This window comes from Gopherus flavomarginatus, chromosome 3 (assembly GCF_025201925.1).
Source record: "Gopherus flavomarginatus isolate rGopFla2 chromosome 3, rGopFla2.mat.asm, whole genome shotgun sequence".
In the NCBI taxonomy this organism is placed as follows: domain Eukaryota; kingdom Metazoa; phylum Chordata; order Testudines; family Testudinidae; genus Gopherus; species Gopherus flavomarginatus.
This window is the reverse complement of record NC_066619.1, coordinates 85,891,926-85,918,296: the sequence shown is the minus strand read 5'-3', so window position 1 is coordinate 85,918,296 and position 26,371 is coordinate 85,891,926. Positions and strand designations below refer to the sequence as shown.

The following is a 26,371-nucleotide window of genomic DNA, read 5'->3' as shown; positions in this document are numbered from 1 at the left end:
AGGTGAAACCCCCCACAATTTACCGGGGGCAGGGAGTGAGTGCTCTTTTCAACCTCCTTCCCCACCTTTTGATTCATGTCCCTCCAGCAGATCCACTGCAAGGAACCTCCAATTCCAGCCAATTATGCAGTGTGGAGCTTCCACCAGCTGCTCGCTCCCTTTTCATCCAAGTCTTTCCAGCAATTCCCTTGCTGGGACCTTACCGACCATCCCCCCTCATAGGAGGGGTTAGGGTGGACTATAATGATGGGGGGTTGGCTCCCTGCTGTACCAATCAGAGGAGTCCCCAACTGTCCCCAGCTCACCAAGCACCTCGCCTTAATTCCTTCCCCAAGCCATATCTGTTCTTTTATGCCTTAGTTTATGGAGTACCTGCACTGAACATCCACTATACACTTAAATAAAGAGTTGTAACATATGGCCTACTGCCCATTATGCTATGTATGATCAAAGCCTACCTGAACCTGCTGTGAGGAAGGCAAAAAACCCCCACTGCACCTGGCCAGTATGGTCATAAGGGAAAAATTCCTTCCCAGCCCCCATTAATGGGGCAGCTAGCGTAATGCCCACCACAAATATAGCTAATCACCTGGCATATTTCTGATCTACAAAGGGAGGGAGAATGGATGCTGCCTAGCCTGTTGCAAGTGATGAGTGGAGGGTCCAGGCCCAGGCTGACCTTTTTAAACCCCTCATTCCTAGGTGGTGAGTCATTCACCATGCTGACTGTTTTTCCAGTAGTTTTATGTCTCCTCCTCCCCCACCCCCCCAAGCCAGAAAGCATTGCCCTCTTTTCCTGGCCAGCCAGACAACATCATCCCACCCTCCCCACATTGCTTAAAGTGCAGGGCAGTGAAACTCACCCCATGCCTCAAGTTAGGAATGTTATATGTGTGTCTCCATACTTAGATCTGAAATAAGAATACATACAATGGAACCTCAATTAAAAACACCTTGGGTATGGAGGTTGTTAGTAACTCTGAAATGTTTGTAACTCTGAACAAAACATTACGGTTGTTCTTTCAGAAGTTTACAACTGAACATTGACTTAATACAGCTTTGAAACTTTACCATGCACAAGAAAAATGCCGTTTTCCCTTTATTTTTTTTAGTAGTTTACATTTAACACAGAACTATACTGTATTTGCTTTTTTTTGGCTCTGCTACTGCCTGATTGTGTACTTCAGGTTCTAAATGAGGTGTGTGGTTGACTGGTCAGTTTGTAACGCTAGTATTCATAACTCTGAGGTTCTACTGTCACAGCCAAAGCCCACATACATGTCCATAAGCCTGAGCTTAAAAGCCCAATTCCATTCTAAGAAACTGTTTGAGTTAGCCCAATCAACAAGTTACGTAAGCCAGTCAACTGTTTGGGGCCTCATGGTGCTAGGTTGACATGGCAACCTTCCACTCAAACCTGCTCTTTCCCCCTCATCCTGGCAGTGATTCCGATGAAGAGGAAACTCATCATTCAAACTCACATTTCCTGCAGCTCAGCACTGTGCTCATTTTAAAGCTAGCTACTCAGCTTGCGCATGCCTATGCAATAGCCAATATTACAATATATGAGGCAGTTATACACAAATGAATAAATCTAGCTCTGTTCTTCATGGGAATTCAGAGTACTGCCCATTACAGAACCAGCACGGCTCTACTGTAGATAGAGGAGCCTGGATTTAGGAAACCCACCTGGCAGTGCAGAGTGGGGATTTAGGGGCAGGGGAAACTAGGTGATTGGCAGAGATGTTGGGAGTACAGGTGCTGTGGAGGAATCCATCCTTGATTCTTTCACCCCAAACACCAAAGAATATCTTCGAATGCAGCCCAAATAGCTGGGTCTGCACTGGGCCAAGAGTTACACTTACGTGGGATCAGAATCAGACCCTCAGTCTGTAGCTGATTTGTTGTACACAGAGGAAAATCACAAAAGAAATACACACTTCACACTGGAGCCTTTATTTTTGTTCCAAACTACAAAAGAAACCACCTAAGGAAAAGAGCTTTCACAAGAGTTTTTATTGCCAACAGTCTTACAGCATTACAGTATTTTAAAATCATTAAGTACCATAAACATTTTAGAAAACTTTTTTTTAAATCTCAAATCTTTGAACCAAAGTTATGATGTAGCAGTCGCCTTTCAAAGAAATGGAAAAAGAATTTGTGTTTGTATAGCAAACTTAGTTAAATTATAAAAGTCATGCTTGAAAGCACTGTATCTACACAAACAAAATGACAACCAAATATGATAGGCTTTGACTCTGTTGCAGTCAAAGGGAGTTTGTCCTCTGATTTCAGTAGGAACAGGCTCAGATCCTTAGTAATTAAGTTAAATAGTCTAAGGGTTTGCTACACAAGCAGAATTATGCTATTTCATAATAAAGGCACATTTCCCAGTAACCAATTATAATTAGAAGTGCAGTATTACCCAAAAGTCCATTATTTTCATTTGCCATACTAATGAAAATGAAAACAAATAATGTTCACACACCTCCATCTGCTACAATAAAATCCATAAAGCTATGAACCCTTGAGAGGGGATGATCAGCTCTCACTGGGCCATATTCTTTGAGCTGAATTCCACCAGTGTAAACCTGGCGTAGCGCCATTTAATTTAATGGAGTAAGTAGGATTTACACAGATGTAATCAGAGCACAATTTCATCCATTGACTTCAGCAGGAGTTGTAGGTTCAGCCTCTCTCAGGAACCTGGACAGCCCTTTCCAATGGTAAAGCCCATGGAAGCAGGCTAAATTGGAAGAAAACTCAAGGAGAGTTTTGCCAGTATTGTTTGCCCAAGCACAGAATGAACTGAACTGTGGGCCTGCCCACAAACCTAAGGATTCCCCTAGCATCTACAGTAGTGCTGCAGCCACTGTCTCTAAAGCTCCAGTCCCCCATCCACACTCCCTAGTGGCATGGCTGCAAGGAGCATCCCTGGCCACAGCTACTTCTGACCTCCCCTTAAAGAGGGAAATTCTACAAGAAAGCTAATACAAGGTATTGGCTTTCTCAAGTAATCTGTGCGATCAGAGGGAAGCTGGGTTGATGTGCAGCTATCCAACATGGGGCTACCCACTCCCCGCCCCACAGCACACCCAATCACTGCCCTTATTCCTGCATGAATGTCACCCCTCAGAGTGCTCGCCATAGTGCCCAAGAAAGGAATAGTTGGCTAATCCACCAACTCCAGCCTTTTGCACACGAGAGGGGAAAATCTCAGCACACAGACCAGGATATTATCTGGCCCAGAATCAGGACATATAGCAGAACTTATTTGCATTATGAAAATGGTATTTGGCAAAATCTTATTAATAGGGTTTGCTTCTGTTCTCACGTAGATTCTTACAAATCAACAATAACTCTGTTGGAGCAAATGGAGCTACACCCAGTATAACTGAGGCCAACTCGTAACATATTATTTGGCCTTAGTGTCATTTTATTTCCCTAGCATGTTGTAATTTAAAATAACTGGGGTTACATTCCACCTACTCTGCTGGGATGAGCAATTCATTGACATCAGTCAGCCTCCTCACTGAAGTAAGCCCTGTAGAATTTGGTCCTGGTTCACACTGGGCCTGATTCTGATCTTTCTGTGTCTGCTCTAGATCAGGAATGACTTCAATGAAGTAAAAAATGAGTTAAACTAGTGAGTGGAAAACCTGGATGAAGGGGATAAGAATCAGGCTCACTGCCTACATTTAAAGTTTGCCTGTATGTGTGGCCAAGTTCTCCAGAGGGGTGTGATTTGTAGAGTGCTCTAAACTTCTCCGTTCTTACTACCCCATACAGGCTGTGCTGGCACACATTAAAAGGTACCTAGTTAATCGACTACCTTTTAGTTCATGCCAGAAGAGTCTACATTGAGCAGTTAGAGCACCACATGTTACAGCACTCCACTATTCACTATTTCTCACTATAGTGCTTTGTTGTGCCATGTACACAAGTCCTTAGATTTGATAAAAGTAGCGGTGAGTTTGTTATTTCCTGCACAAGTTGGAAAATCAAAAATGGGCTAGGTGACTAAATTCCATGGCTGAAGGATTTCCTAAGGGTCAATTCAGCTCTAAAATCAAAGTGGCCACTAGCAGTGGACTAGTAAAAACTTAGGACATAGAACATTTCATGATAGATTTCATTTTGGATTCACAAAAGTTCCAGGGACAATAAACAACCACAGTATTTCCACACACCACTCATCTTTACAGAGAGACCAGTCTGTGCAATTCTCTATCAAAAATGTTTCTAAAGAGCAATAAATATTGAATATTTAAAAAAAATTCATGACTGAACGAAACATTCATCTTCAAAAAAAACTCAGCTTATGCCAGGATTTAAATTATGTTTGGACTAAAGCACTTCACTTGGAACAGAAAAGCCATTATTACACAAATCTACTCACTGGGGGAAACAATCTATTTCCCACACCAACTATATTCATTATTTTTCATTAGTTTATAATGTACTTTCATTGGTTTATAATGAATATTTTCTGGGTGGTTATTTTTACCTCACTAAAGATAGAGGAGGAACTGGGGGAGAAAGCCGTAGAATAGAACTTCATGTTAGGCATTAACACATTTTAAATTTAGCCACTGTATTTCTTAAATTTGAGGCTCTCACATGTGTGAGAGTCAAATATATGGTTTAGTGAACAGTTCCCCCTACTTTGATCAGCAGCAAGGTAAATAACCTTAACAAAACTCTAACTAGAAAAATATGTGAAGTAAAAACTCGATATTGTTGGTAAGTGTTTGAGGTGAGCTCTTATTTCACATTCGTGGTGTGGGATTTTCAAAAGGATTGAGCATTGGCCTAACTCTGTTCCCAATAAAATCAGTGGGAGTCTCACTTTAGTAACAGCAGAGTTGGGTGACGGCTGCACATCTGAAAATTCGACCTTAGCGTACAGTATTGTTTATATATATTTACACTTATTGTACATATTTGGCTCTATTCACTGTGTCAAGTAGACATTGCAGTACAGGTCCTTAAAGGTATTTAAGCGTGTAACTAGTTGGACAACTAAATACCTTTGAGGATCTATGCCTTGATGCCCTGCACAAAAGTTTGGGACATGGATTTGTAACTAAATGTTATTAAACAAACAGTCACAAGTTGCAAAGTCCTGATAGAAAGCTACAAATTTCCTGAACACTGCAAAAGTGTGCCAGCTTTAAAATGGGGCATTTATTACTTACAAATATATAAATATGTATAAATTCCATTAAAAATAAATTGTAGCTGGCATGTTGTCTGCCAGCAATAATTGTCCAAGGGTATAAATATTAATGCTCCTCTCTTAACTGCACAGCATGGACCCTGGAGACTATCATGCTAAGAAATACAAGAATGCCATTCCATGAGGGGAATAAATAATAAACCCCAGGCACAGAACATATAAAACTGGCAGATAATACCTGCCAGATTTCTGGTATGTACCTACATCTTCTTCATGCACTGCTTTATTTTCTATTCATATCTTATAGTCCTTGTTCAGTCCTAAACTGCAATCTCCCATAGAAAACCTATAGGAGAGGGTCACACAACCCCATGATGGGATACTTAAGGAGTTTCCTTCTAAAACTCTCCTCAGAGGGGAAAGGTTTGGGGGCTGTAGAAGAGGCAAAAGGCATGGGCCTCCAAAGCTACAGGCTGACCCCATTGATTTCAAAGGGCTTTGGCTCAGCCACCCCAGGAGCTATGGCACCAATGGCTGCTTCCCATGCAGCTTCTTAACACAAACCTTAGGACAGATGCCATAGCAGTTAGTGCTGCTTGGGACAGCATTAACTCCCATTGGTGGTATCTGTTGGTCTCAGGACAGTATGTGTGGAATGCTGACTGACTCTGCCCTCTCCTGTGCCACACACAATCACCTGACCTACGAAGTCTCAGCTCTGCTGAAGGTCTTCCCCAGGCAAGGAGACAGCATGCCATGGAAGCTGGCTCTCCTTCTGTGCTCCCCACCCAGACATGGCCAGCCTAGCTCTTGCATACCTGCATTACTGAAGATGATCACAGGAGTACTTTTCAGGCAGAACTCTCATTGAAGTCAAGAGCTAATGGTATTTATAGTTTTTTTTGTGTCATCTAATGCTTGAAATTTCTGCAGCAAACAAAATGTCTGATTGAAACTTTGGAAACGAGGATGAAATTCAGCTGCCAGAACTAATACGGCCAACTTCACTGAAAAATTTGCATTGATCTCAACCAAATAACTCTTGCACACCTACAGTAAAATTAATGCGAAACATTTGGTTTACTTAAGAATGTCTTAGTAACATGGCCCTAAGGCATGTCTATTGAACATGGTTCATACAATTGTAACATAAATGCAAACCAAACTGACGGGCAGATTCTAGCTGTTATCACACATCATTTGGAATGTGTCTAGACAATAGACCTGATACTGCAAGGCACCGGGAGCTTTCTACATAGTTCTGAGCATCCTCAACTACTCCTTAGGAAGGAACGGAGGACACTCCAATGTTGCAATACTCATAGTTTTATCATGTGTCTCACAAATTTGGCTCTCTTTTGTTTGTTTGTTTTGTTTTTGTAAAATCCCAGCTCCTGGAGTCATGGGATGATGTGCTAATCTCAGCTTTCATTCTAAAAAGTAGCCTTTGTTGCTGCAGAGGGAAAAAAAGCTTGAAAACATGAAACCTAAAGCCTCAGACACCAGAAAGAAAATTTAAAAAACCCACAATTATGATTTTTTAAAATCTCATAATTTTAAGCCCATATCCTGATTTTTTTGGACCTGACTCATAATTTTTGAATGTTTGGGGTTCACAACACTTCATAGGATTGAACTCTCCAACATGAAGGGCTTAATAATGCCTCCTCCACAGAAGTCATTAGCAAATTGCTCACTGATTTTAATGAGAGCAGGACTAGGTCCTGCATTTATATATTTATATCTTCATTCTATTATTTTCACAAACAGGACCAAATCCAATGAGAAGCAACAAGAGCAGGTGATGGATCATTCCAGGAATTGGGAATCACCATAGCATAGGAACAATGGCGCCACCACCGTCCCCTTTTCTCCAGTCACTCTCCCCACCCCAGTACTACCTCACCTAGGGAAATTGTGAGCTGGGCAGATTTGCCACATTTCCAGCTTCTTCATGCCACCAGAGCTGCTCAGAGTAGCTTAATTATAGTGGAAGATGTAGCCCATGAAACACATTCTTGAGAATCCAGTAAAAGCGCTCCATCATTCTGTGTCTCCTTGCCACCTACCTGAAAGCTGATTTCCAAAGCACGCGTTAAAGCTTTCAGAGGGCCCGTTTACAATTTCAAAACAAAGTAAAGGTTGTGTTTGTGTGCAATTACAATTACATGATCACAAACTTCCTGCAAATCTCTCACTTTTTCACTGTACCCATGTGATCTAAAAAATGGTAAGTTAGGAAAAGGGTCTGTTACATGCAGCTAATTGATTGCCAGTTTATGCAGGCTACAGATGGGACAATGCATAAGATTTTTTTACAAGTTTATTTTAATGCATTTAAAATGCTTTCATTCATGCACCATTTCCTGTCACTTTATTCTGTGGGCCAGATTTCCAAAGGTATTTAGGCAGCTAAGGATGCAGATAGACACCTAATGGGCTTTTCAAAATCACCGAAGCGGGTGCTTAGCTCTGAAATCGTGTGTGTTTTAAGTACCACAGAAGTCACTTTTCTCCCTGTGTTGTACCATGCTAAAAGTCTCCTGTGAAGTGGCTGGAGGCAGGTGGGATCTGATTCTCCATAGCCTTACACCTTTTGCAAGCATCTTACACTTGTGCAAAGTGTTGTGGTTTCACACAAAGTCCTTAAGACCTAAAGATTGAAGTGTTGACACACCGGTGCATTTTAAATACAATGAAATAAATGTGTAAAAGTCTTTTAGTGTCCCAGCAGTAGTAATAATAAATAAACATGTAAAATTAGATTGCTATTCAGTTGCTTTGTGGGAAAAGACTGTTTTAAAAAGCTAAATAAACTAGAAGTCTGAACTTCAAACATTTACTCAGATGACTAGTCTCCATTTATGCAAGTAGTCTCCATGCATTATCTCCTGTGAGCTACTGACATAACTAAGGGCAAGTCTACACTACAGTGCTACATCAGCGCAGCTGCACTGATGCTGTAGAGCATCTGGTGAAGATGCGCTATGCTGATAGGAGAGCATCAGCATAATTACTGCATCTTGGCAAGAAGCTATGTCGGCAGGAGAGCATCTCCCACTGACATAGCACTGGTGTGGACAGTGTAAAACTTGGGTTGCATGGGGGCAAGGGGGCTTTTTCACACCCCTGAGCGATGTAAGTTAGATCAACTTAAACCAGGGGTTTTCAAACTTCATTGTACCCTCCGACAACAAAAATTACTTAGAGACCCCAGGACCAAAGCCTGAGCCCACCCAAGCTCCACTGCCCCAGTAAGGGGTGCTACAACCTGATCCCTGCCACCCAGGACTGAATCCCTGGGGCTTGGGCTTCAGCAAGTCTAAGTCAGCCACGGCAATCCCATTCAAAGGGGGTCACAACTCACTTTGGGGTCCCGACCCACAGTTTGGGAACCACTGACTTAAGTGGTACTGTACACCTGCCCTAAAAGTTTGCAGGATTGGGGTCCATGTTTTTCCTTTCAAATTCTGTACAAACAGCTTTAGTTTTTATAGTTAGTTACACTCTGTTATAGCAGAATAAACCAAACAGAATTGCTAGCTAAATTCTAACCAAAGCCCTCAGGAAATGTTGATATTTCACAATAAGTTTCCATTCTGCACAGTCAAAATAGCAAAAAATTTCATGGAACAAAAAATTTTGAAAAGGTTTGAATCGGAAATGTTGAAACAGAGAATTTCGACAGTTTCAATTTAAATCAAACAAATCAACATTTGAAATGGCATTTTTAGTTTCAAAACAACATTTCATTCTGACATGTTAACTCAAAGTGAACTTTTTCCCTTTGATTCCCCCAATCATAAATTCAAAAAAACTTTGTCTAACTCTACATTTTTCTGCAGAAATTTAGACAAAACCACATTTTCTGATAGGAAAATTTTCATCTAGAAAGTTTCAACCATTTTCACTGTTGAGTCTTTCCTACATGTGGTGATGCACAGACCAGAAAGAATCCAGTTTGACTTTCAATCTCAGGTAGAGATTGCAGGGCTACAAATTAGAGACAACATTGTTTTACTAATACACTTCACAAATGTGGCATGGAGTTATTGAGAGACAATAAAAATTGAACCATAGGCTGTGCCAGATTAAAGCGTAGGCACTATTAGGGGCATGTCTCATGTCCCAGCTTCTAGAGTGACACAATGAAGTCAGAATCTCAGCTTTCATTTGATTTTTAAAATAGCCCTCATGAATGCTAAGAAAAGCTTGAAATTGTGACCCAAAAGTAACCAGTGCCTGTCTGAGTCTATACAGAGCCTGAAACAATAACTCTCAGAGGTGTACTTGTCCCATACATCTTCATTCTGATACTTGCTGCTACCCTAAAGAGGGTAGCAAGTGAACCCATTGAAGGGTGTGCCTGAGGCCTTGGATTGCCTTAATTTAGCCCTAGCCACAAGATGCCAATATTACAGTCACTTTGCACAATATAATCACAGAAAAAGCAAAACAAGACTTTTTTTTCCTAAAATCATTGTCATAGATACCAGACAGGGTGCTACTCAAGCACCTCTATATTTCAGCCTTCTGTATTCCAGCATGGAATAGGGCAGACCTAATCTGAATATCTCCATCCATGCCAGGGGGACTGTTATGATGAATCTGACTCCTTTCCCGTGCTCTCTGCTCCTACCTAAACCTACTGTTCTGTGCAGAGGAGATGGGAACTGGAGCAAACAGTTGTATCATCACAGTAAGGAGGAAAAGGGAAGGATGCAGCCATAATTCCCTGCCTACTAGGAGGCATAAAGAAGAACTACTTCCCCTCCCCTCTAGGGAAGTCGGGGAGAAAGAAGATTCAAGTGTGGTCTGATGGGGAGAAGGTCCAACTGCTGCATGGGGAAGTGATGGTGACAATCGGCCTCTGCGACCTAGATGTAAAGATGTGTCAGGGAGTGGTTAGTGGGGATCCAAGAGAGAAGCCAGATGAGTGATTTAGTGTGAGATGCCAGCTAGGGTGAGAGTCTTGAATGGCTAAAGGAGTTTCAGGAAGGGACCAACATAGGCTGGAAAGTTTCATGTGATTGGGTAGACAGGGAGATAGGGGTTAGCAGTGGGCTGGTCCCATGGCAATGCATTGGGAAGTGAAACATGCTGAGATGGGGAGATTAGAGGTGAAAATGGAATTTTAAATTATCAAAAACCTTTGAAAGTCAGGTCTTCCTCTGATAGCTCTTTTCAGGTAGTGAGCTCTAGACCAGCTGTGGGATACCTTTTTGACATTAGAGATTAATCCTAAACAAATTTGCAAAGTAATGACCTTTGTGTAGTCCATGGCACAAGGAGGACATTATTTGGGAGTTTTAAAACTGCCATCCTAGGAATGGATTCTAAAGCAAATCTTGAAGTCAACTTGGCCCCATTTCAGCAAAATACTTAGGCACATGTCTAACTTTAAGGAATGACAGGTCCTATTGACTTCAATTGAACTAATATACTTGAGGGTAGACATGAGTGTAAGTACCTTCCTTAATCAGGGCCTTTATTAACCAAATCCTGAAACTTGGTTTGAATTTCTGACTTAGAAATACTGAAGTTTAAATTTTGCTCTCAGAGTGTGCAACCTTCACTGAAGCCTATGGGAGTTGCATCAGTTAAACAGAGAGCTGAATTTGGCCAGCAATTAGAGATGTATAACTGAAAGACAAAGCCCATTCCAAAAGAAAGGCAAATTAATGAATTTGGGGGGCGGGGACAGAATGCACTTTTCAATTTACACTTCCCAATACCAAATGTTAATGAAATATCTGCTCAAAAAGCAACTCTAATATATATCTATTTTTTCCACATTCATTACAGACAACCAATAAATTTACAAAAACAATCACTTGCTAAAGGTTAACTTGAAGCCATACTTTAGGGAGAGGCACATAAAAACTAAGTGAAACAAAATTAGGTCAATTAAATGGACTAATATTCTAGGAATTCATTTTTGTCATTGTTCTATGAAAAAAAGTTTTCTATAAGGAAAAAAATCACCTTTTTTGTGTGTCTTTGATGAACCACAAGCATTTTTCACCAAATATATTTAAAAAACAAGCAGTTTGAACCCTTTTAGTCAATGTATGACATCTCATTGGAGACTGGCAGTCAAAAACAATTAATTCTTTAGCACAAGAAGTGAACTATTTGTAAATAATCATAGTATTGAATTCAATAAATCAAAGCTGCAGAATATTAGTTCAATTATATTATTGTTAGAAAAATCAAATGCATACATCTTGTACACAGAGAGATCACACCAAGTCATTGTCGAAGCAAGTTACAAATATCTTGTGTAGCATCATATAAGAATTCAAACTGGACATCAGAAAGAGAAAATGCTTTTGAACTCAGTGACACTGAATAATGCTTTTAAAAACTGTTTCAAGCTAAATTTCCATGTTAGAATATGAGCTGCTGAATTTAATCCCTTAGGCTCGTATTTAACCAATGTAATCCGCCTGTGTTCTCACCATAATTGTGCTTCTTAGATAAAACTACAAATAAGACGTCTAATATTGTATTCTCAAGGAAATAAGACTGTTGAATTCCATTTTTATCTGAACAATCACAATGGGCATCTTTTTCAGTTAAAAACACATGGCACAGAACATTAGTTCCATACCTTCAACAGACTGATGTGAAAAATATAAATATATTACTGTATTTATATATAATGTGTGTATGTACACTGTTAATATTCATATTAAAGAATTAGAATAATTTTATTGAAATTACATTTTAAGAAATCTGTCTGTGTTTTTAATCATACTTCATGTCGGCATAGAGCAGTAAGAAATGTCAAGTGGTACTGTACGGGATGGGGCTTTTTAAAGCTCAGGAAAACATATTGGTGATAGATAGATAGATAGATGTGTGTATTTTTTAATGTACATGTTTCCAGGTTTGCAGTGTCCACTGCAGTGGTTATAGATTACAAATGCTGAACATGTCACCATTGGTCACTGTTTCCTCTCAACTGGCTGCTGGAGGCAGAGTTCACTTCCAGCGGAAACTATTGGCAAATTGTTCTCAAGATGATGGTTGATGAGATGGCTTATGCTATCAAATACACGATCCTTTGTACGAACCTTAAAAGAAGAGCATGGAAAAGTAAAGGTTAAATACGGACCAATCTTTCCTTTACCATTAAACGAAAGTTAACTGAAAATAAGACAAAAATATTTTCCTTTTATATCTGGATACACGTGCGCTCATGTACACGCTTACACACAAACACTTTTAAGGGTCTGAGCTGTCTCTCATTAGAGTCAATGGAGGCAGGACCGGCACTAGGGGTTTTAGCGCCCTAGGCGCACAGCAATTTCTCCGCCCCGTGCGCTGGTCCTGCGGCTCCGGTGGAGCTGCCACAGTCATGCCTGCAGGAGGTCCACCGGAGCTGCACGAGCAGCCGACCGTCCGCAGCCACGACTGCGGCAGCTCCACCAGAGCCATCTGCCGCCCCCTCCGGCAAAACGCTGCCCACCAATAATCCTGGCGCCCTAGGCAATTGCCTAGGCCACCTAAATTCAAGCGCCGGCCCTGAGTGGAGGTTTTGTCATCTCCAAATTAGTTGTTTCATCTCCTACCCCCTCACTTCTCTCCAAACTTCTGTTTTGCCAGCTCTCTTATTGGCCACCTTTTCTCACACTGAATAGGCCAGGTTGAAGATTTTCCATCACAACTTTTTTCAACAGACCACCGACCTTCTGATCAAATCAAACGTTTTGGAGATAGTATTTGCTCTCTACAAACACTTCCAATTTTTTGTTGAAAAACTGAAAACCAAAACATTTCAAACAAAATCCAAACCTCCTGGGAATAAGCAATTTTTGGCCCAATTTTTTTCATTTTTTGTTGCCAAAATCTGAAAAATATTTGGCTTTTGGTTTTTCATCAACAAATAAAAAATGTCTGCTGAAAATGTAGGCAATACTACATTTTGTCAACAAAAAACCCATTTTTCTGACCAGTTGCATCCTGAGTAGACCCTAAGTTGTCTATTACCACATGAGGAATCTCATTTATTTAAATGAGGTTAATCCCAGAGAAAGGTGTCCGTCAAGGTCAGTAAAGTTAGCAGACCTTAACCCTATCCTTCATACACTTGCATGTTTCATATTGCACTTTCTACTTAGATGTAAGTGGCCTCCCTCTCTTCTGTCTCAAAACCTGCTCAAGGAAATATTCCAGCTGCAAAGACCATTATTTGTATTTGGCTCTATATATGTTTCTGATCTGCCACAGTACCCAGTTGTGTCTTTGGACTGTAAGCTCTTCAGAGAAAGGAACTTGTTATTTGCCTAGCACAGTGGTTCTCAAACTTGTTCTGCTGCTTGTGCAGGGAAAGACCCTGGGTGGCCGGGCCGGGTTGTTTACCTGCCACGTCCGCAGGTTCGGCCGATCAAGGCTCCCAGTAGCCAATGGGAGCTGCTGGAAGCGGCGCAGGACGAGTGACATACTGGCCGCCGCTTCCAGTGGCTCCCATCGGCCTGGAGCAGCGAACCGCAGCTACTGGGAGCCGCGATCGGCCGAACCTGCAGATGTGGCAGATAAACAACCCGGCCCAGCCCGCCAGGGGCTTTCCCTGCACAAGAGGTGGAACAAGTTTGAGAACCACTGGTCTAGCACATTTTACCAGTATTCTGTAAAACTGCTGTGCGTCTTCAATAATTAAATTAAAAAAATCTAAAAGGTTGCAAAGTCAAACACTCACAGGTTAGACAATGCCAGATTTAACATTGCTCTTGTGCGTATGCATTATGATAGTCTTTAATTACATGATGACATACTATTTTTCCCCCGAGGACTCCGGCATCATTTGCGTGAACTGCGATTTTTCAAAAGCTTATAACTTAGCCAATTTGGGACAGATTTTCACAGGAACAGCAAAAGGCACATCCCTGACACATAGGCAAGCTCTTGCCAAATTTCAAGTCCTTGCTTCAAAGTGAGGAGCCCCAGATGGTTGTAAGAATTTTTTTTAAATGGGGAAAGCTATGTATTTTGTCTAACTCATGCTCAGAAACAGCTGAACAAATTGTGCTGAAACTTTCCTTTAAACAAAAAAATAATAATCCTGAGGCAGATACCGTCTTTTTATTTATTTTTTCTTGTCACTTCCCTATTTGGGGGTCAACAAATCCAGATGCAGACACCCAGCATATTTAGTTGAAGTTTTGCAAGGTTGTAAAAGGCTCTTATAATAGGAAGTGCCAGGCAACCTTAACAATAGCAATGCTACCAGCTCTGCCTATAACAATCAGGGCTGCCCGGGGGGACGGGTGGGGAAGTGGGGCAATTTGCCCCAGGCCCCGGACCCTGCAGGGGCCCCGTGAGCCACTCTGAGTTTTCAGTGTACTTCGGCGGCGGGCCCTTCACTTGCTCTGGGTCTTTGACAGTGGGTCCTTCAGTGTAGTGGAAGACTCGGAGCGAGTGAAGGACCTGCGGCTGAAGTGCTGCCAAAGTCTTGGAGCGCCGCCGAGTAAGTACAAGCGCCACAAGTGGTGGGGGAAAAAAAAATCGCGATCGACAGCACGTAGGCCACTCTACCACTGCCGCTTCATTCTTCGGCGGCAATTCAGTGGCGGGTACTTCCCTCCGAGAGGGACCCACCGCTGAATTGCCGCCGAAGACCCGGCCCTGCCCCAGGCCCCCTGAATCCTCTGGGTGGCTCTGATAACAATAACGCTGCTGAAGAAAGTCTGCAGACTTTTCCGATTTCTAGATTCCAGCTAGCATTCCAAGTACAATATGATCTAGGAGAAAAACCTCAGTTCCCATTAGCTGCTTTGAAATATCAGCTTTATGTAACTATCAGGCCCATATTTTCAGAATTAAGGGCTTATCTTCACTGCAAACTTGAGTTATCTGCACTCAAGTTAACTCCTCTTGAGTTAGCCTAACTCAAATGAGACAGTCACATTGTGAAACAACACTCTCCAGCATCAGCAGCACTCAAGCGTCCATCCATATCCCCTGATGGCCAGCTAGCTCAAATTTAAAACACCACTTAACTTGAGCTAGAGATCTGTATGTGTACATGGGAGTCAGGTTAGAGGTAACACTCAAATTAGACCTTAAGGCCACACCACAATGAAGACAAACCCTAAAAATAGGCCCCTGAATAATTTGCACACAAATGACCTGTTGGGTGCTGTTTGTATGTACAGTTATCTCAAATAATTCTGAAAATGTGGACCTCAGTATGTCTAAGAAATGCACACTGTGGAAAAATGGCCTCTTCAGCCTTGCAAGATGTTTGCATTTTGTTAGCTATGCTCATGACGAGCCACAAATCAGGCTGCCAAAGGGCTGAGCTAGTGGCTCACAAATCATAAAGCCAGCACAGTGAAGTCTAAATAGAGAAACAGGCAAGCTGCTCCTATGTGAGCAAATTACTCAAGTGGAGTGTAACTTGCAGTTAATACCTCCTTGAAATGACTCTTCACTGAGCAAGGTCCTGGAAATTTCTGATGGCTCCTGAAGTGACATGCAAGACAAAAAACCCACTTGGAAGAGAATTGCAGCTGTGCAAGATGTGCATGATCCCTATGCCCTGACTTGGCCAATGTGACCCCAAAGGTGGAAGGTGATGACTGGCAAGAGGGCGTGGCCAGATCTCTCACAAGTTGAGCTGATTTGTTTATTTGGAGCTCAGCTGCAGTTTAAAGCTGCCTAACGAGTGTTGGACATGCAAACACCCCACCCAGTGAATCCCCACTGAAGTGCAGAAGCCTCATTGAAACACAGTGGTGAATCAAGCCCAATAATATTTATCTGTGTGAGGCTAAATTATTTAATGTGGGGGGGGCATTTTGAGAAAGCGATACAACCATGGTGGTTGTTGGAAGACAAGGGGTGTGGGTAGGTGGTGATAACGGTGACAAGTGCACACAGCCAAACACTATCCACTCAACACAGTGCCCTCCATCCCTAAAGTATCAGTGTTTTCCTAAGTGGAGATTCACAATCTGATAAATAAGTGTAAGCAGAGTCAGGATAAGCTCTACCCTGACATCTGGTGGAAAGAATGTCAGAGAGTTTATTTGCATAGACACGCCTACCCTATCCCAGATTGCTGAGCGGTGGGACTGCTTGGTGACAAATGACTCACCCTCAGTTGGGTGGTACTTGCTAGACAAGGGTCATGGGTTCCAAAACCCAGTGAAGTAGAGAGGCTGGGGACAGGTATCTGTGCCTGGTGGTGCAGGCTCCTTGTGGAGCCAGAAGCACCAGTTGCACCCCCTCCTCTCTCCACTGTGGAATGTCAGAGTTGATTTTTTTATTCCCTCAAGAATCTAAATACAGGTGGCTGAGCTGAACTCACTTTGGGCTAATGGTGCACTAGCACTGGGGCTCCCCCACTAAAAGCTGAGATCACTAAGAGTTGAAATCACAAAAAAGCTGAAATGACTTAGCTGAGAGCACTGAGCATTGTGCTAGCTAGTGGGGGAGCCTGAAGATATGCTGTGGAACAGAGCAGCTGGCGGAGTGGAGCAGTTGCGGGGACGGCTGGAGCGGATCACGGGACAGCTGGTGGCAGCAGAGTGGCTGGCAGAGCGGAGTAGCTGCGGGACAGGTGGAGCGGCCCACAGAGTGAGCGGAGCCGAGCAGTTTTGCAGAGCAGCTCATGGAGCAGAGCAGCTGGTGGAGCGGAGCAGTTCCTGAGGACGGCTGGAGGAGCAGAGTGGAGCGGCTGGTGAAGCGGAGCAGTTCGTGGAGAAGGCGGAAGCAGAACCCACGGAGAGGCAGGGCAGTTGGCCCTGGACCACGTAAGGTGCCCCTTTCTACCCAGGCTGGGGGGAGGGACCTCTACAGATAGACTCTCGAACTCTGGGGTGGCATTGACCAGAGACTTTTGGGTTGTTGGACTTTGGGGTGATTGGACTTAAAACCCTAAGCGGAAAAAGGACAGTGCCAAACGTACTTGGAGGTGGGTTTTTGTTTATGGTTTGTGTTATAACCCTGTTTGTGGTGTTTCTCCAATGGGATGCCGCATTGATTCCTTCCTTTATTAAAAAAGATTTTGCTACACTCAGACTCCGTGCTTGCGAGAGGGGAAGTATTGCCTCCTAGAGGTGCCCAGGGGGGTGTGGTATGTGAGTGTCCCAGGTCACTGGGTGGGGGCTCGAGCCGGTTATGCATAGTGTTACTGAAACGGAACCCCTGGATACTGAACCCGGCCCTTGTTGCTGCCAACTAGAGGGGCAGAAGGGTTAAATTTTTGGGGGCTCGTCCGGGATCCCTGGGTCAGTACCCCTCGCAAGCACTTGTTGAGTGTTCCACTGTATTGGGAAATAATTATGTTTATATTTTGAGGAAACTACTGTTTGTATAATGGCTAATATGTCGGGTTTGTTGGGCCCCAGTCCTGCAGCCTCTAGCTCAGGGGCGGCAGACTCAGCCTATGACTGGGCAAAAGCACTGGGGCATATATTGGAAAAGATTGTGTTGGCCTATGCTACGTCAAACTCTTGTCGTAAGTTAAGGTTATTTGATGGGGAAGAGGAGTTTGAACTTTGGTCGGAGCATACTACTGAAATGCTGCGGGAGTGGGCCGTACCCGATGTAGAAAAGCGACGATGTCTAATAGAGAGCCTTAGTGGCCCAGCATTAGATGTAATTCGCACCCTGAAGCTCACTGACCCTGAGGTCAGTGTGAAGGACTGCCTAGAGGCCCTTGATAATACCTTTGGGAGCTTAGAGGGCCCTGAGGACAGTTACTGTAAATTCATTAATTCCCGACAGCAAAGGGGTGAGAAAATTTCAGCCTACATACAGAGGCTGGAGAGACTACTTCAGAGAGCTGTTATGAGGGGAGCAGTGACTGCTGAGCAGATGGATCAGACCAGACTGGCTCAAGTTGTAAGAGGGACTCAGTATCGGAACCCAATCCTACTTCATCTCCGACTAAGAGAACGGCAGGAACATCCCCCAAGTTACTCCCAGCTGATAAAGGAGGTCAGGGAAGAAGAAGAAAGGCAGGCAGCCAGCGAGTGTTGGGAAGCCCAAACATTGGAACGAGCCAGTACGACACCACCGCCAATGGCCAGTGTACTGATGGTGAGCACCACAGAGGAACTTGCCCAACAAATGCAGGTCCTGACAGAACGGATAGCTGAGCTGCAAAGCATCATTGACCAAGCTAAGACTTCCCGGAATAAGGAGCCTCAGACTGTGATGATAGAGAAGTCAGTATCTAGAGTCACCGTCCCACCTCGCCGAATGGGGAAAGGACACTTCTTTTGCTACCGGTGTGGTCAGGATGGGCACAGTGCTGCTAACTGCCATAAGGAAGAGAACCCCTCCTTAGTGTATGAAAAGCTGAGGATCAGTTGGGAGAGATCCAGTAGCTGCCAGAAGGTCCGGGGACAGAGACCATCTAGGCCTAGAGGATTTGAAGATTCCCCCAGAAGAGACCAACCAGCTGGGATCCCTGCAGGACTGATAGGGCCTCGAGCAGAGGTCATGGTGAGGATTGAAGGGGCGGAGTGTAAAGCTGTGCTTGACACTGGATCTCAAGTGACTATTATATTTCAGTCATTCTACCAACAGATGCTTAGGCACCTGCCCATACAGCCACTGACTGGCATTGGTCTGTGTGGCCTCAGCATGGATGAATACCCTTATCAGGGCTATGTCATAGTACACCTGGAATTCCCAGAAGAGATTGCTGGGGTAAGACAGGAGGTGGACACTGCTGCTTTAATATGCCCTGACCCCAAAGGAGCCTCTGATGTGTCTGTGCTAATAGGGACCAACTCCAGCCTCTTTAGGATACTGGCCGATTACTGCAGACAGCAAGCAGGAGACCAATATCTGAATACCTTGGTGATACACACACACTGTGCCGAGGCTTACAGAAAAATTGAGGACACGAGAAAAGTGATGCCTGATTTGCCAGTCGGAGCACTGAGGTATGCGGGCCCGGTCCCTTTAGTGGTGCCTGCCATGTCAGAAAAGGAGGTGATTGTCAGGAGTACCTGCCTAAAAGGCAGTAAGGGAACATTAGCTGTGGTAGAGCAGCCAACCAAGGGAGGGCTCCCAGAAGGAGTGCTGGTTCTCAGCGGAGTCATAACCCTACCTGCTGAAGCCCAGGAGGAGGTGACGATACTGGTTGCTAATGAAACACGCCGTGATGTGTTTGTAAAACCAGGGCAGAAGATTGCAGACATTTTTGAGCCTGAAAGCGTTGTGAGACCCCAGTGTGAAGCTGAAGTTCCAATGATAGATCCTGCGAAGTTTGACTTCGGGGACTCACCGCTGTCTGAGGAGTGGAAGGATCGCCTGAGGAAGAAGCTTTGCGAGAGATCCAAGGTGTTCTCACTACATGAGTGGGACGTGGGATGTGCAAAGGGAGTGGAACACCATATCAGGCTACAAGATCCCCGACCCTTCAGGGAGAGGTCTAGGAGGATTGCCCTCTCTGAGATGGAAGACGTGCGCCATCATCTTCAAGAGCTGATCGCAAATGGTATCATCACAGAGTCACGAAGCCCCTATGCCTCACCCATTGTGGTCGTTCGTAAGAAGAGTGGAAAAATCCGGATGTGTATTGACTACCGCACCCTAAACAGGCGCACTACAGTTGATCAGTACACCATGCCTCGAGTACAAGATGCCTTGGACTGTTTGCTGGGTAGTCAGTGGTTCTCTGTGTTGGATCTTCGGAGTGGATACTACCAGATCCCTCTGGGTGAAGAAGATAAGGAGAAGACAGCCTTCATCTGCCCATTAGGGTTTTATCAGTTCGAACGCATGCCCCAAGGGATTTCTGGAGCACCTGCCACATTTCAACGTCTTATGGAAAAAGTCGTGGGAGACATGAATTTACTGCAGGTGTTAGTTTACTTGGATGACCTGATTGTGTTTGGAAGAACCCTGGAGGAACATGAAGAAAGACTTCTTAAAGTGCTCGACAGGTTGGAGGCATACGGTTTGAAGCTTTCAATTGATAAATGCCAGTTCTGCCAAACCTCAGTGAAGTATGTAGGTCACATCGTGTCCCAAGAGGGTGTGAGTACTGACCCCGATAAAATAGAAGCACTCACTACCTGGCCACGTCCCATTAACTACAGAGAACTCAAGACGTTTCTTGGATTTAGTGGTTACTACCGCAGATTTGTGAAGAACTATGCTACGATTGTAAAACCTCTGAATGATCTTACCAGGGGATACCAGTCCAACAAGAACAAATCTAAGACCCAGAATAAGCGGAGGCCTCCAAAGCCGCCTTTGCAGAGACACTATGGCCCCTTCGAACCATTTGGGCCGCGGTGGGATGAAAGATGTGAGAGAGCTTTTCGGGAAATCATTACTCGCTTAACTCATGCTCCCGTCCTAGTCTTTGCTGACCCAAGCAAACCGTTTATCCTGCATACTGATGCCAGTTTGGAGGGTCTGGGAGCAGTACTGTATCAGGAAGTGGAAGGCAAACGCAAACCGGTAGCCTTTGCCAGCCGAGGACTGTCTGACAGTGAAACTCGCTACCCCATCCACAAGCTGGAGTTCTTGGCCTTGAAATGGGCCATCACTGAGAAATTCCGAGACTACTTGTACGGTGCTCAGTTCCAGGTGTGGACAGACAACAACCCACTGACCTATGTGTTAACAAGTGCTAAATTGGATGCTACAGGCCAGAGATGGGTGGCCGCCTTGGCTAGCTATGAGTTCAGCATTCAATACCGATCAGGGAGGAGCAATGTAGATGCAGATGCCTTGTCCAGACGTCCGCAGGCACCTGATGTTGCTGTGATACCCCCGGATGGCGTGAGAGCTATTTGCAGTGTGAGTCGCCGAGAGCTGGAGGCCCATGAGAGCCTTCATGGATGTGTTGCTGAAGCTTTGGGCCTACCCCCTGAAGGCGTGCCTTCTGCTTCAGTGAACTACATTGCTTTGGACCAATCTCCCTTGCCCATGCTCAATACGGCTGACTGGCAAGAGGCCCAACTACAAGATGCTGACATTCGTGATACACTACTTGCCAAAAGAGGGGGGCGAGGCCCAGCTGAGGTTGTCCCACCTACCCCAGAGGGCAAACTACTATTGAGAGAATGGACCAAACTAAAACTGATTCAGGGAGTGCTACACCGCACGACCACAGACCCTCTACAAAAGCAACGGAATCAACTAGTGCTGCCAAAAGATTACAGAGCCCTGGCCATGAGGGCCCTGCATGATGACTTTGGACATTTAGGGATGGAGAGGACCCTGGAACTTATCCGCAGTAGATTCTATTGGCCACGGATGGCTGAAGATGTTCGCCGGAAATGTGAGACCTGCGCGCGATGTGTGCAAAGGAAAACTCTGCCCACGAGGGCTGCATATCTGAAGAACATCACCAGCAACAAACCTCTGGAGCTGGTTTGCATTGATTTCTTGTCTTTAGAAGTGGACAAGAGGAATATTGGGAACATCCTAGTAGTGACCGACCATTACACGCGATATGCGCAGGCATATCCCACACGTGATCAGAAGGCCACTACCGTCGCTCGAGTACTGTGGGAAAAATATTTCTCAGTTTATGGATTCCCAGCCCGGATACACTCGGATCAGGGACGAGACTTTGAGAGTCACCTTCTGAAGGAGGTGCTGAGGATAGCAGGAATTAAAAAGTCAAGGACAACGCCTTATCACCCACAGGGTGACCCTCAGCCGGAGAGGTTCAACCGAACCCTGTTAGATATGTTAGGGACTTTGCGGCCAGAGCAGAAGGCAACCTGGAGCCAACATGTCGCATTTCTAGTGCACGCCTACAACGCCACAAAGAACGACGCTACGGGAGTCACCCCATATCTCTTAATGTTTGGGCGAGAACCAAGATTACCCATAGACCTGTGCTTTGGTGTATCCGAGGATGGAGATAGCTATGAAACTCACCAGCAATATCTATCCCATCTACGAGAAAAGCTGCGGGATGCTTATCACTTAGCTACATCTGCAGCTCAGAAGAATGCAGGCCGCAACAAACATCGATATGATGCTAGGGTACGTCTGCAAGAGCTCCAGCCAGGGGACAGAGTCCTGCTGAGAAATTTGGGTATTGCTGGCAAACACAAGATAGCTGACAGATGGAAGGCAATACCTTACTTAGTGATGGAAAAGCTAGGAGACCTGCCGGTCTACAAGATAAAACCTGAAGAGGGTCCAGGGCAGACCAAAACCGTGCATAGAAACCTTTTGCTCCCTGTGGGAGAATTGGTAAGCAGCCCTTATGAGGTGGGCCACAACAGGGCAACTGGGCAGAACAAAGGTGCTGTACCAAAGCCGCCTTCCAATGTGGACAGCCGGCCTCCTGCAGCTAACCTACCCCTACTCGGCACATCTGACAGTGAGTCTGAGGAGGAAGACACAACCATGGTGTATCCTGGGATGAAGACAAGATTTCAGTCTCGATCCGCTGAATCAGAAGAGAGCACATCCTCTTCCGCCCTAAACCCTATGGCAGAAGTATTTAGGCCCATTCCTGACATCCCTGAGCCACTGGTGGGACCCCCGTGTAATGACTTACACAGGCTATTGGACAATGGTGACATACAGATGGAGGATGTCCAGAGCACCTGCGACCCTCCACTGTTAGAACTAGAAATGCAGGAGCCTATGCCAGTATCTGAGGGGAACTCACAGGAAACCTCCCCATCCGGCACTCAAGAGGATGTCCCCCCTACCATAGCAACAGAGATTCTTAATAGGCGAGACAGGGTAATAAGACCAGTGAAACGGTTAACTTACGATGCACCTGGGGTGATTAGTGAGGAGCCTATACATTTAGCACACAGGTTTGTGAAAGCTAAAGTGGGCTATCTAATGCCTTTTGGAGGGGACCAATAAGTTGGTATAGTAGGGAATGTGATTTGTCGGGACGACAAATTCTTGGCTGGGGGAAGGATGTAAGCAGAGTCAGGATAAGCTCTACCCTGACATCTGGTGGAAAGAATGTCAGAGAGTTTATTTGCATAGACACGCCTACCCTATCCCAGATTGCTGAGCGGTGGGACTGCTTGGTGACAAATGACTCACCCTCAGTTGGGTGGTACTTGCTAGACAAGGGTCATGGGTTCCAAAACCCAGTGAAGTAGAGAGGCTGGGGACAGGTATCTGTGCCTGGTGGTGCAGGCTCCTTGTGGAGCCAGAAGCACCAGTTGCACCCCCTCCTCTCTCCACTGTGGAATGTCAGAGTTGATTTTTTTATTCCCTCAAGAATCTAAATACAGGTGGCTGAGCTGAACTCACTTTGGGCTAATGGTGCACTAGCACTGGGGCTCCCCCACTAAAAGCTGAGATCACTAAGAGTTGAAATCACAAAAAAGCTGAAATGACTTAGCTGAGAGCACTGAGCATTGTGCTAGCTAGTGGGGGAGCCTGAAGATATGCTGTGGAACAGAGCAGCTGGCGGAGTGGAGCAGTTGCGGGGACGGCTGGAGCGGATCACGGGACAGCTGGTGGCAGCAGAGTGGCTGGCAGAGCGGAGTAGCTGCGGGACAGGTGGAGCGGCCCACAGAGTGAGCGGAGCCGAGCAGTTTTGCAGAGCAGCTCATGGAGCAGAGCAGCTGGTGGAGCGGAGCAGTTCCTGAGGACGGCTGGAGGAGCAGAGTGGAGCGGCTGGTGAAGCGGAGCAGTTCGTGGAGAAGGCGGAAGCAGAACCCACGGAGAGGCAGGGCAGTTGGCCCTGGAGCACGTAAGGTGCCCCTTTCTACCCAGGCTGGGGGGAGGGACCTCTACAGATAGACTCTCGAACTCTGGGGTGGCATTGACCAGAGACTTTTGGGTTGTTGGACTTTGGGGTGATTGGACTTAAAACCCTAAGCGGAAAAAGGACAGTGCCAAACGTACTTGGAGGTGGGTTTTTGTTTATGGTTTGTGTTATAACCCTGTTTGTGGTGTTTCTCCAATGGGATGCCGCATTGATTCCTTCCTTTATTAAAAAAGATTTTGCTACACTCAGACTCCATGCTTGCGAGAGGGGAAGTATTGCCTCCTAGAGGTGCCCAGGGGGGTGTGGTATGTGAGTGTCCCAGGTCACTGGGTGGGGGCTCGAGCCGGTTATGCATAGTGTTACTGAAACGGAACCCCTGGATACTGAACCCGGCCCTTGTTGCTGCCAACTAGAGGGGCAGAAGGGTTACATAAGTATATGAAGTATGATATGTGTAAAATGATGCTTTGCAATGAGGGACGTGGTGGTGGAGGATGTTTCCATTTGTATTGAAAACTCTGGGGCTAGATTGAAACTTGGACTGCAAGCCTATAAACGGAACACAGAAGGAGTGCACCAGGGCCCACCGCCTCCTGGGGCCCCCTTCTGGCTTCAGGGAACTGTGTGTGTGTGTGTGTGTGTGTGTGTGTGTGTGTGTGTGTGTGTGTGTGTGTGTGTGTGTGTGTGTGTGTGTGTGCGCCCTGCCTCAGTTTCCGTTGAGTCAAAGCCCCTCATTCAATAACTCCACTAGAGGTTTTTTTGTGGCCAATAATTCCCCTTCTTGGCATCTGGGTTTATTAACATAAACAATTCAAACTGACCTCAATCCCAAAATACAGTCTATTATTACAATGCCTCTGCCAGGCCAGAATACCTCTTCAGTGCCAGCCTGCTTTTTATCAAGTAGACACTCCAGCCCCTTCTGGAGTCTATCTCTGCTCTTCTCACAAGGAACCTTCCAGTCTTCCTGTCTGCAGTCCTTTCTTCCCCAGAAGAGGGTCCAGCACTCGCTCAGTTTGCTCAACTTTCTTCATCCCTCTGCCTCTAGCTTCTAGGCTTGAGCCCTCCCACATGGCCAAGCTCTGCTGCAGGAACCTCCTGCTACCTGCCACTCTCTTACCACCTGCAACTCTGCAGCTGCCTCTCACTCTCTGTCAAGCAGCAACTCTCAGGGCCTCCTGCCTGGAGAGTCAAGTTTGGAAAGGCCCCTTTCTAGCTCAGGAAATCTCCTCCCTAGCCAGCAAGCAGACACTGGCTTTCCTCCTTTTAAACCTCACGCTCAACATAAGTGTAATGGAGTGGGGCTAACTGAACAGAGCTGGCTGACCCAAGCCCTCCTGGCCCTTAAAGAGGCAGGCCACCCTGTTACAGAAATCAGAACCTTCTTCCATCTCTGCATAGGTTACATGGATCTTCAACCCAGATGGGTAGGAGATACTAGGTAAGACATCTCAACTACTCCTCACCTCCAGGAGGTATGTTGGGAAGGTAATGACAGGATCCTTGGCTCTTTCATCACTTCTTGCTGCCTGGCACTGAGCAAAGGGGTGGGATTGGGGGTGAGTGCTGTAATTTGCTAAATATTGGTATAGACCACCAGTAAATTACTACTTTCCCAGCCCTAGAGCAAGGAGGAAGCAGTGTAGCCATTGTGACTCAGAGGTGCATTACAAATGGACTCAAGTGGAGAGAGGTGATGCAAGGAGATCCTCATGCAGGGAGGGTAGCAGGTTCTTGCTGCCTTAAGGGGAAGGAGTGGAGAGATGTGAGGCCAATATCTTGGTTGGGCACAGAGGAGAATATGTGGTGCACCCTGTGTAGCAATGGCCCCATGCTCCCTGCCTACCAGAACCCCAGCCAGGACACTGCATCTCTGCAACAGCCATATTGCAGGCTTGTGCATTAAAGGTATGATAGGACCCTACTATTTAATCCTCATGGCACCCCACTCAAGAGGTAGCTATTTGTATGTGTATTGCAGATAAACCAAAATGCCCTTCTGCAGGGTCACAAAACACTGGTAAACTTTCAATCAGAGTCGAAGAGGTTCCTGTTTCAGAGATTCAGCACTCATTTTCGCTGGCTTCCCGAGGCTGATACAAGCACATGTAACCTCAGAAGTAATCCAGTTATAATGGAAAACATCTTAATAATATTCTTTGAATGCCCTCTTGTGACAAATACAATGATAGCATGTACAGCAACCTTCTCTAGTCAAAGCTTTTGTGAATCAAACCCCGCTGCCCTTTTGCAAGTTTTTCTGTTGAAGTCAGCAGGAGTGAGGCCCAACAGGATTAGTCCTTCTATATGTATACCATATACACTAGTTTGTCAGGAACCTGTTGCTCTGGTTCTTATTACTTAAACTAACATTTTACACAGGAATAGAAAGTCTTATATTAAGTGCCAGAGTGATTAGCCACTAGGAAAAGGGAACTGAAATATGTTGCTCTCCACCCTCTCATACCAGGTGGAGCCTCTTCACAAACTATCACAGATGCATTGAT

At 45.2% G+C, this 26,371-nt stretch overlaps 1 protein-coding gene across 1 annotated transcript in view; it reads right to left on the bottom strand.

Moving 5' to 3' along the window:
* Window positions 1-11,931: 11,931 nt before the first annotated feature.
* The window catches only part of SHC3 (SHC adaptor protein 3), an 84,618-nt gene continuing 70,178 nt past the window's right edge, over window positions 11,932-26,371 (bottom strand). The window contains exon 12 of the mRNA XM_050946067.1: window positions 11,932-12,258. Within this exon, the coding sequence (XP_050802024.1) occupies window positions 12,130-12,258 (129 nt within the window). The 3' untranslated portion in view covers window positions 11,932-12,129. The remainder of the gene's footprint in view (window positions 12,259-26,371) is intronic.